Below are 20494 nucleotides of genomic sequence, written 5' to 3'. Positions count from 1 at the left end.
CAGAACCTAAATCAAAGACCAACAGATGGAAACACTTCTATATTACTCAGATCGTCGTTCAGATGAATGTAATTTTATATTTATAATTTAAATAATATTTTATTCAAAATGATGCTGAAGTGAGAAAACTGAAAAGAAGGACAGAAAGATAGAAAGACAATACACTTTAAAGAGTGTGTAAACATTTGATATCTGTGTTTGAGAAGCAAAATCTATTACAACATTTCTGAAGCTGGGCATTCATCCAGCACAAAGCGAGAATACAAATCAGACCATCAAATTAACAACAACCACAAGTTTTGGCATGCAGGTTTGCTTAAGAGGAATGATGTAAGCAAATGGACAGATGAAGAATAAAGAAAAAATGGAATCACTAAGAACAGTGATATTGTTTTAAAATCACCTTTAAATGTTTTTTTTAATTATCAGTAAAATAATAAAAATAATCTCACCATTTATAGAGGAAATGATTGAAAGTATTTTTTATGATGTTCATGTTATAGAGTTTAATATTCTTACTGCATGAAAAATTAAACTGTTGCACAATATTTTCTTTATGTAAACAATTAAATTTGCTAAAGACAAGTAAACATGTATTTTTGATGCTGAGTGAAGAGTGATTGGTTGTATTCCTTCAAACAGCACTAATCTGATGAAGTAAGCTGGTTTTCTGAGGACAGCTTGTACATGCTCATAGTACAAACATAGTGTTACGTTTTAGTCCATAACAGTCTGTGCAGAAACCTACACTTGTTATTCAAGAGCTGATTTTTTCAGCTTCATTTGTCCCATACAGGGTGGCTGATATTTGCGTTGTGCGAACCAGCTCCTCCATTTGGCCCTCACCAGTAGGAAGTCATGCTTTTAGCTTTCCATTCCCTATAATTAAGCCCTCCATCCGGCCTTAGAACCTGTCATCTGGCCTGACTTTTTCTCACTGGGTCGCTCGATTGACTTTTTCCACATATACATCATGAAACATCTGAGCTCAGCTGTATCTCATTCTTGACTTCATCCTATATTACATCATCTGTGCAGGTCCTTTAGACTGTTTTCATATTGATCACTTTATTCTGCTCGATTCAAATCCCCAGAGAGGCATTAAAGGTGAGCAATTGTTCTTGCTGGAGCTCTTAATTGAGCAGCTGTATTTTAAATGGAATGTTACCCGGTATAAACAATGTAAAGTATTTTAAGACACCCACACTATAACTGCAAACTGGATGCTTCTGTGTCTGAAAAATTTTCTTAGTCACATAATAAACTCCTTTGATAAATCTTTCAAGCCTGCCCAAAGTGTTCCAAAAGTCAGTTCAAAGAAGCTTTTCTTCATATAATACAATTGTTAAACATTAAAATGCATATTGTTTGTATAAAAAATATTCACGTAGAGGGCTGCACAGTGGCACAGATGATAGTATTGTTGCCTTGCAGCAAGAATGTCTCGGTTTGAATCCCAGAACATGCATGGAGTTTGTAAGTTATCCTTGTGCATGAGGTTCCTTTTAACAAATTTAGCTTCCTTTGTTTTAAGCTCAAACCATCTGGAGTGTTTGCAGTTGCAAAGCTTAATCTTTGTCTTGTCTGACAAAACAGTAAAAAATAAAATAAAATGGCACATCTTTACGTTGGCGATGGAAGTACAGAAAATGACTTTTTCTGACTTGCCTCCTAAATAACAATTGGCATGAAGATCATGTCTGACCTTTGGTGACCCCTAAAATGCAATTTAATTTCTCTATTAGTGAGCTTTAGAGGTTCTTGCCACCTCCCCTAACATCATCCTCTTTGATTCACTTGTGAATATTTTCCAGGGAACAATGTGTTTCAAGCAAACTGGATGAACTTCCCTTGAGTGCCCATTAGCCTGAGCTTCCTGTTTCGCCTGTGTGAGTGAGTCTGTCACCCTCTGAAGTGTTTCATTTGATGCTTTGTGACAGGAAGAGGGGCTGAATAGGAGCTGAGTCAGGGGATATCAGCAGGTGTTTGAACAAGCACAAAGAACAGGTGGCAGACAGGCACAGGGACGTGTGGCTGTGGGGGTTTATATGCTGTATGAAGTCCTCACCTTCCACCTGAACTCTCTGCAGCCTGACACCATCAGCAGCAGCTCTGATTTAACAAATCAAAGCCTGTTTAAACACCTCATTCTTCATTCCCCATTGTCCCCATAAGCATCGACTTGCTGTCATTACATGCCCTCTTCCTTCCCTTCCTCTGTTGTTGCTGGACTGCAGGAGACGGCTTCAAAGAAAAGGTTCACATCATCATCTGTGCACAAAGTCTAAGCATAGGCCACATGAGCCTGACATCAGGAATGAGCACTATGTCTTTTATTGCCACTGTAAACACAATGATGGAGCAGATGGTTTACACTCTGCTCCACATTTCAGATCCGAGTGTGTGGGAGGAAGAAATTTAAAGTGTATATAACTTATCAAAAAAGATACATGGTTAACATTTAGACCAACAGCTTTGATTATCACAATTCATTGTAGAAAATTTAAGTAATGTCACAACATTTATACCCATTCAGAGCTGAATGTTGTTGAAAATGCACAAGTTAAACAGCTGTGTGAAGTCTTCTCCCGCAAGGCCTAGAAGATTAATCAGGAACCCAAAAACAATGTGTCATTCTTATCGCATCACTCATTTCAACAGTTTGAGTCTGAATCTTGGAATTGGCAACTAGAATAAGTTCAAAAGCCACCCAGGAAAAAGTAAAACTAAATATATTCCATGTAGTCAGTTGACAAAATTGTCTGGTCACATGATGTTACTAAACTATTACTTGCTGGAAATTTCCTAAATCTAGAGTAACGTGGCAGCAGATGTGGTAGCTCATCTGTGTTGTGTTTACCACTATGGACTGGTGTTCAGGGAATTTGAACTTGGACCGACCATGCAGGGATCTTGCCAGGGCTAAACCTAATTATCTGGCACAGGGCTGGCAGCGCTCCTGCCAGCTTTCCTGCTATGCACACCGTGATCTGCCATTGCTTTGGCTGCAACAAAAACAATCTAACCAAACATACAAAACAATCCACAATCTTCTCAGTATTAAAGAAGTGGTTTTATGTCAATATCAAAACCTCAAAAATGTCTAATTGGGGGGCACTGAGTGGTGCAATGCTACAGTCCTCAAAGCGGCCATCTTGGGTTCAACTGCCGACCTGGTGATGTTTGATGCGCATCTTCCTCCCTCCTCCATGTCTGTCCATTTCTGTCTGGTAACTGTCAATAAAGGCCACTCGAATGATTACAATATTAAAAGAAAAATAAAGTCTGCTTGGGTACTGGTTTTATTTGTATGGTAAGGAAATGTATAATGCTGCGAACTGCAACATCAGTTTATCATTCAAGAAGGCAACAAAAAACGTTTTCAGTTCATTTAAAAGTAAAAATTTAATGTAAAATGACTTGCAGAAAAAAAACAAAACATCCAACACTTACTTTTGTACTGCATGAATAATAAAAAAAACATATTATACACAATAAGCCACTTGAAAAATCAGGTGTGGCATTAAACCATAACTTGTACAGTTTCAGGTAGTATGTTTAGATACAGTTATAACTGATGCAGCTTTCATGAGGCTTCACTGATTCAGTGCTTTGGTGAAAATGGAAATGTACTAGCTGGCTATGCGTGCACATGATCATGCATGCATGAAAAGCTGTACCGTGTTTTCTGTGTTAGGGTTGTGCACACATCCACGGCCGATCTGTAGTTTGCTTCGGCAGAGCTGAAGTCATGTTGGTTGGTGTCACCACAGATTGAGGACTTGTTTACAGAGCAAGTCTTCACTCCTACCTTGTGTGCAGCTTCTCATTTCATTTCACAGAAAATCTACTCGTAATTCAAACAGAAGCAGATTTTGTTCCTGAGAGTGTGCTGTGGGGTACAGTTTCTTTGCTCGACTGGCTTAAAATCTGTGGTTTATAACAAACTGCTTACAAATGAACCGGTCACATTTCAAACTCCTTTTTATCATTTCCTAGACTTACGTAACAACTGTAGCGACACAGCAGACTCATTTTTTACATTTAGCGGCAAGCATGTGATTTATTCTATTATTTTCTTACCCTCGACGACTAGCAGATTGAAAAACATGTAAAATTTCTACCAAATATGGAAAAGAAAAAAAACATCCACTTTAATTTAGTCAAATTCTTTGTTGCAAAGATAAATAAACAGCCATTTTGCTTGATTTACTAAAACAAACAACTCCATGTCAGAGAAGACAAAAAACCATGAAAGTTCAGATCGTTTGAAGCCCTGTGAGAGAGCTCCAGGGCTGACTGGCAACTGTCCACAGTCGTGGCTGGAACTCAGTGCTGGTCCCTGGGGTTTGATGTGCACCGGGACCGTGGGACGACGGGTGTTTTGGATTAATGGGGGGAAACACCAGGTCACCAGGGCTTTCTGTTTCTACGAGGTGACAAGGGCGTGGAGTCTCGTTGCGAGCGCTTGTTGTTCCCACTGTAGAGAGATGAGTTGGAGGCATTGTTGGGGGCCTGTTGCTGGGGTAGAGGCCGGCGAGGGTGCAGTGGCCCTCCTCTGAGCTGCACGATGTCCCGCACGACGCTGCGGAAAGGTCTGCTAACGAAGCAATAAAGGAAAAAATTGACAGCTGTGTTGAGCATGGCCAGCATATTGGATAGGTCGTAGGCCAAGTGGACATGCCAATCCTGGTGAACAGAGGAAACATACAGGTGGTAGATGACTACAACAGTCCGAGGAGCCCAGAGAACTGAGAACACAGAGGTGAGCGCCAGCAGCAAGGCCGTGGTTTTTCCTAGACGGCGTGGAGGCCCACGCTCCTCTTGGCAGGGCTGCTGCCTCTGCCTTATCCTCAGCTTGCGGATTATTAAAGAGTTCAGCACCAAAAAGATGCTACATGGCAGGAAGTAGATGATGGTAACATGTGTCCATATAAGGACTGCGTCCAGCACTGTGGGAGGGTGGCTGTCTCTCCACATGTCTGACCACCAGAAGAAAGGTATGCCCGACGTGAGCGACAACACCAGCACCGCTGCAATGATCTTCCTGGCCCGTGCCGGGTAGCTGATCTGTCGGTGGAGCAAGGGGTGGCACAGCGCCACATAACGGTCCACAGTGAGGGGTATGGTGGACCAGATGGAGGCGTGGTTAGCAGCAAACTCTGCAGCACTGACCACGTGCAGCAGGACAGTAGGGACATCGCGGTGAAAAACAGCCGTCTCTAGCAGGAATCCAACAAAGATGATGAAGAGCTGGGAAAGAATATCTGAGCCTGTCACTGCTAAAAGGTAGTAGTACAGAGGTTTCTTGGTGCGGCATGCCAGTCTGCACAGGGCCACTGCTGTGAGGATGTTTACTGAAACATCAAACAAAGACAGAAGCAGGAATGTCATTATTTCAGTCACAGGGCAAGAGTGCCCAACTATGGCCCTCTTGGCCTGGTGTCTCACATGTTTTAGTCAAGTTTCTTTTCAAAAGAAATACTCCTTTTGCATTGTTTCAGTTCATTGTAAAAAAATTACTGGTATGTTTGCATTTAATTTAATATCACCTATTTGTGGATTTCGTGGAACAAAACTCCATATTATTCTCTGGAAATATGCTTGTTTGTGGATTTCTTGTAGAGAGTATCTGATATATATATATATGAAAATGCAGCATAGTGAAATATCTTAGTGCAACTACTTGACACAAGGCTGGCGAAAAGAGGTCTGTGGATATTAGCTTCTGTGGCAGATGGCTTCCACTATGCATATTAACGTATACCAAAGTATTTTGGTGTTTTACCTATTAAAATAGGCAGCTCTAGTTGTTTTTAGGGAAGCTTCAAGTATTTGTGGATTTCTGCTATATTCAGCTTTATTTTTCAGCTTTATTTCTCATTCTCAAAAGAGGGACTTTTCCTCTCGTTGGCTCAAAGTCAAACCCTTTCCTTGACTATAGATTTAGTTACCTATGAGAACAATTAGTAAAGTGAACTCAGTGGTCACTGATACCTCTGCCTGTTTTTAGGATTACTGCAAATCTCCTTCAGATTGATACCAAAAAAATATGTATATAGGAAGAAGCAATGACTAAAGCACATCTGTCATATGCTTATAGTATATACCATGGGCTGGTATAAGCGATGTGGGAAAAAAAATCTAACAATGGTTGGCTTTATTAATTGATTTATATATTTGGCTACAATCACAAATATGCTGTTGGCTCTTATGTTGGAAGAACCAACAGCACAGGTCATATGACCAGTATATTAACTATTTGACCCATTAGCACCAGTAATGTGCCACTAATTCACATTCCTATTCATTCTCTAGTTATGCCTTTAATTTACATAAGAACTGTTAATTAGAGAAACATATACCTGGTACTCCCACACAAAGCAGAACACTGTAGTAAATGACCGGAATGAAGCCAAGGACACATTTGGATCTCTGCGGCTCCTCAGGTTTTAGGTCCAGCTCCTCGTAGCTGGACGCTGTCACATTAGGCCAGTCGATCATGGCCTTTGTGCTTCTTCTGAAAAACAAAACAAAAAAAATACAAGTCAAAAAAAGAATTTCTTCTAGTGTTTAAAAAACCAGCATAAAATAGAAGTATAGATTATAGGTTCTCTTAGAAGTTTTTGTAACTGGATCTATTGGAATTGTAACAGATAGTGAACTATTTAAAATAAATTGTCCAAATAATTATATCTTGTAAACTATTTATTGTACATTATTTAAAGTGAATTATTTTTATATTAAAATTTATTGCAGATTGTTTATGGATGTTTGTCTGTTTTGATGGTATTTACACTTTGTAATGTTTGGGGGTTTTGTATGTACCTCACGGGCTGCCGTAATCAATGAGGGCAGGCCTTATGAAGCTGGTCCAATCATTCTGTCAATGAAGGACTTGAATGGTCAAATTGTTTGGCATGAAGGAATCTACACTTAGTGTTCCCCAGTGAAAGCAGCGAGGTACGTTTTGTTTTGTTGTTTGTATTATATGTTTATGTTTGTATTCTAATATTTGTATATGTTTTAGTTTTCACGGTGACTGTGGTGACTGTGGTGACCAGGTGACTGTGATGCTTGTGATAATTGAAGACTGTGGTGATCACGTTGGATCTGAATCACCTGCATAAAGGAAATAAAAAAGAAGATATTCACCCGTCGAGACTGGCTGATTAATTCAAGAACTGGGGAGCTGTAAATTAGTGAAAGCACTAATTTACATTTAAAACGTAAATTAGTGCTTTCACTTAGACACTTTGAGATGCTGACTTTCTTTAGAGGATAAGTCACCAGTCTAACACATGACAACACAGAAACACACAAGACAAACAACCTTGCACGAACACACACACACACATATATGCAACATGCAACCTTTAACAAATATTAGCAATAATTAGAATTCTACATCTGCCAGGAGCATGAATAATTTCGGTCTTAGCTGTAAAAAGTGCAAACATTACAGTGGAAGTATTCTCTCATGTGCCTGTCTTGTCTTTCACTTAGAAAATAACAAAAATTGTGCATGAAATACTATTTTGTGCTGATGAGATTTCTGGAAGATCTCAGAGAAACATTGTTTGCACAGCCAAACAGTCTCACATATAAACAGTGTCAGTCAATGCACTCATTCAATTAAACTGCAGGTTCACAACAACAGATGGGGCCGACTCATTGACCCTATTAACCTCCTGTTTCTCGATATATACTGCTGTCTTGCCAGTTTGACCTTTTCACCTGAGAGTTGTTCACGCTTTCTTCATCAGCCAATCCAGGACGTGCTCTCCTAATTTTCTTCATTCATCCATGTCACCAAATTTGGACTGTATTATCTCTCAGCCATGTGCGGATACACAGCAAGTATAAACAGCACTTTAAAGTCAACACATCCATGCAAGCTTCCCCGATACAACCAGGGCAATCACCACTACAAGCAGTTTGTCGTATTTAATTAATGCCATCGTAAAGGTTGTTTATGTGCCAAAGCCCTGCACAAACACCTGATGACTGGCACTTTTAGTGCTTGTAGAGGTAATTTGATAACACCAAGAGGCATTGAATTGCTTTGTGGATGGCTGCTTTATTTCATCTTAGCACCAGCAGCACCAGCCATGAACCAAACTGCAGTTATGAAGATTAATGTTATTTATGGTATATAAAGAGAACAGGTCAGCAGGAATAGGACAGCTTCATGTCCTTCTGAAATGAGTTCCTCGTGATCTGCAGGCATTCTACAGTAGAACCATTGGTCCTTAATCGATCCACATTTGCCTGCTGGCTTTTCAGCTCCAAAATGCTCCCTGTCACAGTTGCTCGCTGATGCTCAATATTTCCTCAAAACCTAAGGTTTCATAACTGTTTCATTGCAAATACCTTCAATGAATTCCAAAACTCAATATGAGACATTTTAAAACTAAAATCATTTTGCTAAGCCTTGATAGAGTTCCAGTTAGCTTTAAGATTTCACACGAAACAGGAATGATTTTGTTATAATTTTCTGCATCTAACTCATCTTTTTCTGACTGCATCATCCCAAAGCTTCAAATATGTGCAGAAAGACTTACTAACTGAAAGATGTTTATTCTTTGTATCTCATTTTATTGTCAGTGTGAAAGGTTTTTCCATCTGCCAGCTCAGAAGGGGGATTTCAAAGTTTTATCAAATTCTGCTAATTAAAACAGGTAATTATAAACCCTTTTAATTACCTTTAAAAGGGTAATTACACACACTAAGCTAAAACTTAGTGTGTTAGATTTAACACACTAAGTTAAAACTCAGTGTGTTCAGTGTTCACTTTGTCCACTTATCTACTCATCATCTGTGTGGCACTGAATACTCATGGATCATTATTATATGAGTAATTTGATAAAGCTTTGGTATTTACATTTGACTTTGAGGTTTTGTGAAATGTGCTTCTTTTTTTTTTTGCAATATGTGTACAGCTTGGTGGAGGAAAGTTTCTTGTGTGGTGCAACCTTTCAGCCCCAACCAACCCTTTGAGGGAAAGGTTGCAAGGTTACCCACATATGAACAGTGTCAGTCAATGCACTCATTCACCAGTACACAAAGCAACAGCCATAAAGGCACAAATAAGAAAGCATGGTGTGGAAGAACTTGACTTAAGCGTACAGATTCCTGACATCAAAGTTATAGAACATATTTTGGATGAATTACAGTAGAAACTGAGGCGGGTCTCATTGGCCAACATCATTGTCTGAGCTCACAAATGCATTTCGGAAGGATGTTCAAAAATTCTAGTTAACAGGTTCCTAAACCATAGAAAAAAGACTTCCTGGAAGATTTAAATCTATTGTAGCTTTAATAATTTTTTTTTTTAATCAAAAATTTTATCACATTTTTGATAAATTTTATCAAATTTATCACAGGTCATATGATAAATTTGATCAAATTTATCAAAAATTTGTGTGAAGGCCTTCACACTGCCTTCACACTACTGAGGCAGTGTGAAGGCCTCAGTACTTTTGGCACTATGACATACTCCTCCAGATGAAATCACATGGTAATGGCAACTGGCAAATGGGCTTTTGGAGATGGACGTTATTGAGATGAGAGATACAGTGGAGTTTTAAAATGTGCAATGTTTTGCATCACAAGATTTTAATGGACTCTATTCAGAATGAATTTGGACATTTGTGAATGTTAGATTTAGCCAGTTACTGTCTGCAACCTTAAAACAAACGTGAAAGATGAAGATAGAATGAAGAAATATGAAGCCTGTCAGCTCATCAGCACTGATTCACGTTATAAAATAAAATCATTATTGTATTGTGATCTTACTATGTTATTTAAAGGAAAAAAAATATTAAAATGAGGACTGGTTTCTTTCAAGCTTTTTTGTCATGCAGAAATAATGTCTATATGGCTTTAAGAGAGTGACAGAGGAACATCTGCAAGATCAGGAGGAAGGGACAAAGACACACTAAGACATTTACATAACATTCATCTGACCAAAGCTCCAGAACATGACTTTCGGTTACTGTTTTGTCAAGACTGAACTCTCACAGAGACTTCAATCCGGGACCATAAATAGCTGCCATATCCCTGAACTTTTGGAGGAAACAAGAGCTTAGGCTCATTCCAGTTTCTTGCTTTTTTAGGGAGTTTGTTTATCGATAAAAACCTTCTCCCATTTCATTTTCCTTATCTGATAGGATGAGATAAAATATCCTGTTCAGTATTAATAGGCACACACGACTCCCGCAGGAGATGCAGTGTGTGTTTGCAGGGATACATCATCCCTGCATTGTGTGACAGAAGGTGCCACAGTCTTACAAACAGCATGTGACATCTGCACTCCTGCATGACATCCCAGATTTTTTTACTCACATTTAAAATAGTAATCTTTCTGCCTGCTATCTCAACAGTAAGAACAAAGTCATTTAAGTTTTTATTTTTTTAAATAACCAAAATGGGTCAAATGATATTTTACAGCATGTCTGCCGCAGAAGTTGACTAAATTTCCGTCCTATTTAAAAAAAAAATAATTTTATACACTGCTTGGCAAACAAATTTGTGCTGTTTACATTTCTCCACATTTTGTTACATTGCAACCCCAGACTACTAATTGTAATTGGGAAGTGGAAGAAAAATGATACAGAACCCTCAAATGTCTCTTGCAATTTCTGTTTCAGGTCAATTCAATCCAATAATATAGACAGAGTCAAGACCAATTATATAAATCCCAGTTTGATTTTAGATATAAAGTGCAGTGAGGCTCTTTTACTCTGGCAGTTGTTAATTTTTTTTTCTAAGGAATCCAAGTTTATTGCGTCTAGTCACTGACTCTACAGCTATCCCTCCTCCTTAATAAGCATGTAACAACAGTGGAGAGTTGATTGCATGGCGTCATCAGCTTGTAGCAATTCTCCAGTAGTACCAGACTCTGTGTGAGAAGCCATCTGCAGTAACTGACTGGTCGAGGAGTATTTTCTATTATAAGAAAACTTAAAGTGTTAATTGCAGCAGAAGGTCCTGTAGTAGCTTCATTTACTAGACACCTACAGCTAAACATGTGTGGTTAAGTGGTAAAAGCTATACCATGAAGAGTAAAATACATATAGTTAGAGACAGGAATAGCCCCATCAGGGGTCTTATACTGAAGTGAGACAGGGTGAAAGTGAGAAAGACGGAGCTAAGTGGATAACCTGTAGAGAGGGAAAAAGGTAATAATTGCTCAGCTAATTCCAGGAAGGTAAGACAGCAAAGTAGAAACAATGACACTTTTAGAGAGAAACATTAGATTATAATAGTAACTAAATGTGGTGAGTATATGTTGACTGCACAAGATTTCATTTATGAGAAAAGGTTTTTAGAGTTAGTAGTTGTCATTTACATCTACATTACAATGTCACCAGGGGACTCAGAACCCATCCAATCACTGAACAGATGCTTAGGACAGATAAATGTGTGAATGTACCAAAACTTTCTCCAGCTGAACAAAACAAAACTGAAGTTATTATTTTTGGACCTAAAGAGGAACGATCTAGAGTCAGTGCACAGCTTCAGTTATTACAACTAAAATCCAGCGATCAGGCCCAAAACCTGGGAGTAGTGATGGACTCTGACATGAACGTCCAGAGGCACATAAAGACAGTTACAAAGTTGCCCTTCTATCACCTGAAGAACATTTCCAGGATTAAAGGACTAATGTCTCAGCCAGATCTAGAGAAACTCATCCATGCGTTTATCTTCAGTCATATTGATTATTGCAACAGCATCTTCACAGGTCTGTCCAACAAATCAATCAGCTACAGCTGATCCAGAATGCTGCTGCTCGCGTTCTCACTAAAACCATGAAGATAGAGCACATAACACCAGTTTTAAAGCCCCTACACTGGCTCCCTATAGTTCAAAGAATAGACTTTAAAATACTGTTGTTAGTTTATAAATCACTGAATGGTTTAGCACCACAATGCATTAAAGATCTGCTGTTGCAGTATCAACCTTCCAGACCTCTCAGGTCTTCCGGTTTTGTTCTGGTCTGCATCCCCACAACCACACGAGAAGAAGCAGCATTCACCATCTATGGTCCACAAATTTGGAACAAACTTCCAGAAAACTGTAAAACAGCTGAAACACTGACTTCCTTTAAATCTCGACTAAAAGCCCACCTGTTTGGGATTGTATTTGAAACGTAATCAATTACAAATTTATTGATGGAACTTGACTTAATGTGATTGTTGATTCTATGTTGCATTGTGTTTCTGTGTTTGATATGATGCAAAGCACTTTGAAATGCCTTGCTCGTGAAATGTGCTATACAAATAAAATTTGATTTGAGTTGATTTTGATTTGATTTGTAACATAAAATATATGACAAGCTGGAATCCTTAAAGATCTGTCTAAAATCTTACTTTTTATCAGTTTATCCAAGAGTCCTGTCACTCATCAGAGAAACACATTTTGGAATATTTACATCTCATTGTGTGCAAGTGTCCCAGCAGAATTTATAAAACCATACTTTCTCTACATTTGAAGCTTAATTTGAAGACTTATACTAATGCTTAGCATGCGAAGACACCTGATCTTGTCCTGATCAGCTCAGGACCAGAAAAGAGAAAGATGATCACCATGAATGAGAAAGTCGTCAGACTGCTGGCTAAACGTGAGACAAAAGACCTGCAAACTCTCGTGGTGATCAATAATCCTGCAGACATCCTGCAGACCAGCCAAAATCTCCTTTATCTCAGATGTTTTCCTGAAACCTTCATTCCCGAGAGTGCTGTGGATACTGGAAGGAGAGATTGACCTTTCTCACTCCAGGTGTGTTTTATTATATCATTCTTCAGGCAGCTAGATGTGTTGCACAGGCAATAAAACAACTCAAAGTCTCAACAGAATCATTTCCACCTCTCAGCAGATGAGTGTTTGAACAGATGAGCTCCATCGGATCTGTGGGATGGTCCTTACTGACAGAAAAGTTATTCTCGAGATGCAGCTGGAGGCTGCAGGACGTGGTTCTGCAGGGGGCTTCGGAGCCCAGGATGGCGAACCAAATTCTGCCTGCACGTCTCTCAATTATTCATCATCTGAAACAACAGTTTCAGACATTGTGTGCTCACAGCCTAACTGCACAGCAGCTGCTGTTTTACATGACAACAGGGCTCATGTCGTCAAGTGTTTTGGAGGATAGTGAAATATTTATTTATGTATTACGGGGAGAAGAAGAAGAAGTTCGGAGAAAATGAGCCGCCAACAGATGACAGTGGGAAAAAAATGTCTGTGCAGATTAGTTACTGAGTTGGATGCCAAAATTCTGACCTGCGGTTGGAGCGCAGAAGAAGAGTGAATCCAGAAGTACTTCCTGACACCAGATATGATGATAAATGGGTTTCAGAAAAACAAATGTCGGGGTAAAATAACAAGAAACTATTTCAAGTCAACTTTTAAAACTGAGATAATGCAGACCTGCTTTCTTGAGAAACTTATGATTTGAAAATTTCTCCCATTCCAGAAAATCATTTAAGTGTAAAAGCCCTGATTGCACTTAAAAATTAATATCTTAAACATTAATTAGCCTGAGTTTCCAATCTGCTATCTTACCTTCAGATCCAGTTTTCAAGGTGTTTCTCTCCTCCTGGTTCACAGTAGGTCCACTTCAGCGTCGCTCTCCCCCAAACGCTCCTTCAGAGTCCCTGCTGGATGACCAGTAAGGAGACAAGAAGGAAGATGAGGAGGAGGAGCAGAGGAGTCCAGGCAGCATGTACATCGCTGCAACAACTAAACTGAGGGAGAGGAGAGAAATGAGGCAAAAGAGGAGCGAGGGTGGGAGGAGGAGACTGATGTGAGAAGAAGGAGGGAACGGATCAGATGAAGTGGAGAAAATGAAGGGAAACCACACTGAGCCTGACAGGGGATATAAAGTGGTCATTTTTCATGCTCATGGATCTAATGGGGATTTAGTCTGAAGTATTTTCATACTGGAAAAACGACAAAATAAATAAAGTCAGAGCTTTCAGACTAACTCTGCAGCCAAATTCTAAATTATATACCAACCTTATTCAGCTGAATTATACAACACTGCTGAGAAAAGTGTTGTATAATTCTGACCAGCAGTAATTTGAGATGGTACTCATTGCATTTATTTTTTTTCCCTATTTGAATTCTGATTAATCATGATTCTTAAGAAGAAAAAGAAGCAATACAAATGAGCCATTTTCCAACTTGTTTATTTCTTCTATCTACACTGCAAAATGACTTTTCAGGATTTATGGAGACTTTTTTTGGATCCTGTGGTCTGTGGGTGAACTTGCTTGGACAGTTAGACCTGGGCAGGTTGGCTGTTTTGAATCAATCTCTTCCATGTACTGAAATTGCAAATTTATTTATTTAAAAAAAAAAAACCCTTATAAACTTCTAATCTGCTGCAAAATTCTTTCTCAGGGCCTCAAACAACTTTGTCAATCTTACCACAGTGTCCATTAATAACATCAACAGTCAGGAGCAGAACAAATTAAATGTCTGAGGTATAAACAAGGCTTCCTTCAAAATGGTGGATATGTGCAATGCTACGTGTTTTAAAGGGAGAATATATATGGGAGTGTCCTGGTTGTTCCTCACGTAAACCTAATTGCATTTTACAGGAAATATATTTTGTTGTTTATTTTCAGCATTGTTAAAGCTGACATCAAATATTCATATGTGTAGATGTCTTTTCTCTCTAATTTCAAAACACTGTTCCTGCTCTTATTTATTTATTCTAATATCAGATCATTCTTTTCTATTCAAGCTGACTTATTTTAAGCTATTTTGACTTATACCTATATGTTACAACAGAATTGTAAGGCAACTACATGTCAGAGTCAAGTTAAGTTGAATAATTGCATTATTGATGTCAGAGGGAGAAAGAAAATCTCAGTTCAGTCTTATTCTGTTTTTGGATCTTTACATTTCACTCGATATAAACTGATATTTTCAAGAGGAGGTTATTTCACACAACTTTTAATATTACCATACAGTTCTCAAGGTCAGTTCCTCTCCATATCCACACATCTTCCTCCCTGCAGTCAAGTGTGTGGGAGGCTAGAAGATGAGTTCAGTGTAACCATTTCTATTTGCACCAGCTGTGTATCACCAATCCGACTGAGCTGAGTCATCAGTGTCATTCTCCATATTTATTTATTTGGTCATTTATTTAATAAGTCAGTAAATCTGCTTTGTTTCCAAGGGAGAAATGATTAGTTGCAGGAGCCACACAAATCCAAAACTTCAAAATGAAATGGTAACCTTTAGAAAACTTCATTTAGTGACTAGAAAAAAAACCCAGCAGCTTAGCATACAAACATAGAAAGGTCAGTTTGCTAAAATAAATGTTAAATGAACAATACAGTAATTGAATTCATTTGGCAGCATTAAAATCATCTGGATGTATCAGGATGACGAGCAGAGCTGGGGGCTCATCTTTCTGAGCAGAGCAAAAGATGAGACAACATAATAAATATGTTGTCTCTTTTTTCAGTCAGTGCTGCTGTTTTATTTAGGATTTTTGTCATCTTTTTATTAGTTTTTATTTTTATTTTGATGCTGTACAGTATCAATTTAACTTTAACAGACAAACAAATTCAACTTTTTCCTCTGTCCTTCTCATCCTGCTTTATATCAAATCGATTTCATTATCCCAATCACAAAGTTTTATTTTGGGCAAAATAATAGAAAGGATTCTGTTATGTTTGCTGCAAAAATATCAGTGAAATCTTTCAATCTGAAAAAAATCTGAACTAAAAATTGTACTAAAAGAAAGAAAGAAGGAAAGAAAGAAAGAGAGAAAGAAAGAAAGGAGTAAAGAAAGAAGGAAAGAAGGAATAAATAGGTAATCTGATATTTTTGGTATATTGTGGTTTATTGGATGTTGAACCTCACCATTGTTTCATCCAATCTAAACAATCAGAAAAAAACGATGTAAAATTTTGATATCGATGTTTCTGACAATACCTAATTCAGTTGTACTTCATAATTGAAATTTATATAATCTTTAGAAAATCTTATTTTAGTTTTCCTATGAAATCACCAGTGCGCACATTTTGATAGCTTTTTAAGAAAGGCAGAATCAAAGATGTCAGAGGAAAAAGATACTTTGAACTTTTCAGAGAAAAGAATTAAGATGATCCAGACAGCCCTCCTAACTGTCTGAAGTGATGGGACATGGTTTCCTGTCTTGTGTCAGGAGACAGGAACCAAACAGGAGACAGCTCCTTCAGCTCAGGTTTATGTTTCATCAAAAACCTGGAACACATTAAATACATCACATTATGTCGCTAACATTGATTGTCAATGGAATGGTGAGATTTTAGAAATATTTCAGTTGAAGAGCTAAACATGGAAATATAGAGGCTTTTAATGATGTGATAAGCACAATATGCACAATTTGTAATAAGCACAAGTGAGTGAGAGTGAGAGGCTTAAATACTGGGGAGGTTGAATGCTGAACAAGAGTGGAGGCAGACTGAGGACAGGGAGAGAGAAAGTGGCAAAGGGTCGAGGAAGAATACAAAGAGGAACAATAAATAATTCTAACACTAAAGAATAACTGAACTAAAAATAAATAAATCTAGTAAAACTAGAGTAACAAAGAATAACAATAAGAGATCAACATAACGCTAAGAAGAATTGAAATAATGCAAAACAGGAACAAGACAGATTTCACCATCATAAGAAAGTAACACAAAATAATATCAAAGCTAGAATGAAATCAAACAAAACAATCTAACAACCCGGGAATCCTAACACCTAAAGCTCCTGGGGCATTCAATCTTAATGCTCAGTGAGGATCTGCATTAAATCAGATGAAGTCTGAGCTTGGAGTTCTTTTCTGACTTTGAAGCATTTATTAAATGAAATAGAAATAGGCAAAATATGGAGGCAAAAGTAAATGAAAATGTCACAGATACCACACAAATGATTTCAGTACATCAGATAGGGGTATAATAAAAGTAATCAGATATCCAAAATGTTAAATCTTGAAACAGAATGATGAATACCAACAACAAATGAAAATCAGATGCATTTGGATTTAAGATCTGTCATAATGTGTGTATATAAATGAGGTAAATTAATCCATATTTAAAATGCAACGTGCACAAACATAAAAACATGTCATTTACCCTGAAATTGGGACACAGTGGTGTGTAATGTCCTCTAGGAGCGACAGCCTGCAGCGGCTTTCTAATTTCTCTCACGTATTCTTTGCAGCATTTGAAGCTAACACAATTACATGGTAGGAAATCGGCACCATCAGTAGATCTGGGAGGTGGGTTGTTGTTCTGAGCAAGACAAATGTCTCCTTAATTTAACTAAACCCTTTAAGGAAGCACGTCTCAGGGCTGCAAATTGTTGACGATAGCAGAGCTCCAAAGCAAACAGAGCGTCAAACAAGCAGATCTGACCGCCTGATTCATCCAAAGTGTGCTGAGAAACCATTTAAAAACCTGATCTCTATGTGAGCTCGCTTTGAGCTAACATGGCTGACCCTTGCCCTACAGTCGCATATCAACGTGTGTTTATCTGACATACAGTATTATACACATACACTCTTGCCCTGCAGCAGGGGTCGGTCAGTCCAACAATGAAGCCTGCAGTTGATGATAATGCACAGACACAAATCTTTCCCAATCAGAAGAAGGAAAAGGAATATATGTTGCTCTCCTTTTATAGCTAGGAATAACAATCAAAAATTGCAACAGCTTAGACTAGGTTTTCCTCTGTATAAGGCATTTGTAAAGTTTGACTAATGGTGGTTCATTTTCCGTCAGTGTTGAAAATGATCTTACTTTTCAACACCTCACTCATGCAGACCACCGTCTTTAAATAAAAGCAGAGTGGATGTGTGAGAACAGTAGTGTTGCCAGAAACAAAGCATAATGCTGCTACCACCAAGATTCACCTTAGGGCAAGTGCTTTAAGGAAGATGGGAATTATTGTTTTTAATCTACAAAAAGTGATTTGCATTGACAGCACACCCCTTCTCAGATAATAAATGCAAAAAATGGGATATATCTATAAATCCTATTATGAAATAATATTAACTGAAAAATTTTACATTTTAAATCTGAATAATTTGGGCTGTTTTTGTATAATGTAATTTAAAAAAAGCTCATAACTACACATTCTCACTTTCTGACATAAACCTTTCTGTTTGCTGCGCAGTTAGAATAAACAAAATTATTCAGATTTTCTAGATGTCAGAAAATTAAGTGTTGAGTAGTATTTAGTTTCTGCAAATCAAACTGCATTTTAAAGTTTGTCAGATGTTAGGAGTTCAGTAGCTCTCAGTAGTTCAGTGAAAATCTGTTTCAGTTAAAGCTAAGTGTTAGATTACTCAAAGAGGAGAGAGACTCCCTCTAACCTCGCTTCAACAACGTCTTACTCATTTGTGACCAAATGAATACATTTGGGTGGAGAATGTCTTGTAAACACTGCTGTGTAGGTTCTGTTTTTAGGCTAACAAAATCATTTTCTATATTGTTTATGCATATAAAGTAGACTCCAGAGTGTATGTCCTAATTAAAGTAGCAGAATCTGATATTTTACAGTTGGCCTAGAGACAGACGAGCTGGACTCACTCAAATTCTAGCTTCATTATTCTCACTAGTGCTTTTTTGGTTTTCATCATTTTCTGTCCTTGAGTCTTATTTTTCCCAACATTAATCCTAAGCTCTATTTTTCCTCCACGTTCTGTCCCAGATCTCTGCTTCTACGCTTCGTTTCACCGCTGCGTCTAAACCACTGAGGCACAAACTCAGCTCTCAGTTGCTCTGTCTGCTTTAAACACACGTAAAGATTTATCTCTGCAAATAACTCAGAAAAGCTTAAAAGACAGCAAATCCCATTAGGTCTATATCTGGTTTCATCTAGGTGAATAAAGAAACCCAAGTTTGAAGAAAAAACTTGATGAGCTTTAGAAAGCCAGAAGAGCCATTGAAAAAACACTTTAAAGGATCAGAACGTCTGGCTCTTTAGAAGCAAAATATAAGGTAATTATGGAGCTGTAAATGTAGCTTTTCCATATATAATGTAGCTTTTTCTGTAATTACATTTTTTTAATTTGTCTGATTGATGGCTTCTTATTCAACCATGATCCATGGAACACAGATGGTTCAATAAATCCTTTAATGCCAAACCATTTTCAGCAGAAGATCAGAGTCTAATTTATTTTAGATATTTAATCATCAGAAGCTTGTGTTCAAGGATGTAAGATTCATAACGTCAGAATTACCTCCCTTTGTCTGTCTGCAGCTAATTTTATATCAAGCCTTTACCGACATTAAGCTGTGAAAGAGATGCAGCTGTGAGAGGACTGAAAAAAAAAACAGAGAGCAGAGCTTAAAGAAGCAACTGAGTAAGATGAAGTGATGCTGGAGCCGAGCTCGTCTCACAGGTCACCCTGAGTCTGGACGTCTGCCATAGCCTCATCTCTGAACTGTCCCTGTGTGCAGCCAACCTGCAACAAGACACTTGGTCTGTAACCTGAACAGCATTACAGACAAACAAATTACCTCCAATCAGACACTCACTTTGACTGCTTGCGCTATGTTTGGCAAACCAATTGCAGTGAAAATGTCTTTCGTATATTTACAAATTTATCTTCACAGCTGTGTGGAAAAACTGCGTGCAGCCTTAGGGATTTATTTTCTCTTTGCTTCTCTGTTGACTTGCGTATACACCTAGAATAGTTTGAGTAATAGCTTTAAAACATTTGATTAATTTTTTTGCTTGTTTCAGAATTATAGCGCCCGATCACCCATCAGAACCAATTGATTGGTGCATCTATAATCTTATGCAATGCTTTAAAACCGTGTTTTATTAAAACAGAAAATTTCAGCATTTTTTAGGAGTCATACCAGAGCAGTGACTCCATCAGACTTTCACATTATTTCTTTAATTTAAATATGCAGTTAACATTTTGCTGTAAAGCAAACAAGACCTCACTGTTAACATTGTGACTGCAGTCCATGTAATTACAGACAGATTTAAACAACAATGTGGATAAAGCAATTAAGCTCAGGAACTCCATTAATAATGGCACATGACTGCAGAGTAATAGCAGACAGATTAATATGTATGTGGTAACAAATAGCCTTTTTGTTTACAATTTCTGACATTGGTATAGTGTGTCTAGGACTACTGATAACACAAATGGAATGAATTTTTTTAATCCAAAATGTATACCACAGTCCAAAAAAGGTTAAAAAGACTTTAACAAGATAATTATAATAGTGTAAGCAGCTCTGCAACAACAGCAGAAGTGGTTTTCAGGTCAGACTGCGATGTGGTTTCCCTGGAGAACATCTGCAAGACAAGGATCTTGAATCCTCTAAGACAAGGGTCCTTAAATTCTGGCCTTCTGTGCCAGTCTCCTGCAACTTTTAGATAAGTTTCTGTATAAACACAGCTGAGTTAAATGATGGAGTCATGAGCCCTTGATTTGAGGATCCCTGGTGTAATTTATAAAGAGGCGCAGCAACAGGTGCAGAACAAA

At 38.0% G+C, this 20494-nt stretch overlaps 1 protein-coding gene across 1 annotated transcript; it reads right to left on the bottom strand.

Moving 5' to 3' along the window:
* Nucleotides 1-3428: 3428 nt before the first annotated feature.
* gpr142 (G protein-coupled receptor 142) lies at nucleotides 3429-13762 on the bottom strand. The gene is made up of 3 exons (XM_044103735.1): nucleotides 13564-13762; nucleotides 6366-6520; nucleotides 3429-5357 (listed from the first exon to the last, which is right to left on the bottom strand). The coding sequence occupies exons 2-3, from the start codon at nucleotides 6502-6504 to the stop codon at nucleotides 4411-4413; spliced, it is 1086 nt and encodes a 361-aa protein (XP_043959670.1). The 5' UTR covers nucleotides 6505-6520; nucleotides 13564-13762; the 3' UTR covers nucleotides 3429-4410.
* Nucleotides 13763-20494: the final 6732 nt, after the last annotated feature.

This window comes from Gambusia affinis, linkage group LG20, assembly GCF_019740435.1.
Source record: "Gambusia affinis linkage group LG20, SWU_Gaff_1.0, whole genome shotgun sequence".
Taxonomy (NCBI): domain Eukaryota; kingdom Metazoa; phylum Chordata; class Actinopteri; order Cyprinodontiformes; family Poeciliidae; genus Gambusia; species Gambusia affinis.
This window is presented reverse-complemented; position numbering and strand designations above follow the sequence as displayed.

Excerpts from the sequence above, each read along its gene's own strand:
- gpr142 (XM_044103735.1), bottom strand. The coding sequence starts at position 6,504 with ATGATCGACTGGCCTAATGTGACAGCGTCCAGCTACGAGGAGCTGGAC. Across the intron at positions 5,358-6,365 it reads GCTTTGTGTGGGAGTACCAG|TAAACATCCTCACAGCAGTG; the intron begins GTATATGTTTCT and ends TTGATGTTTCAG.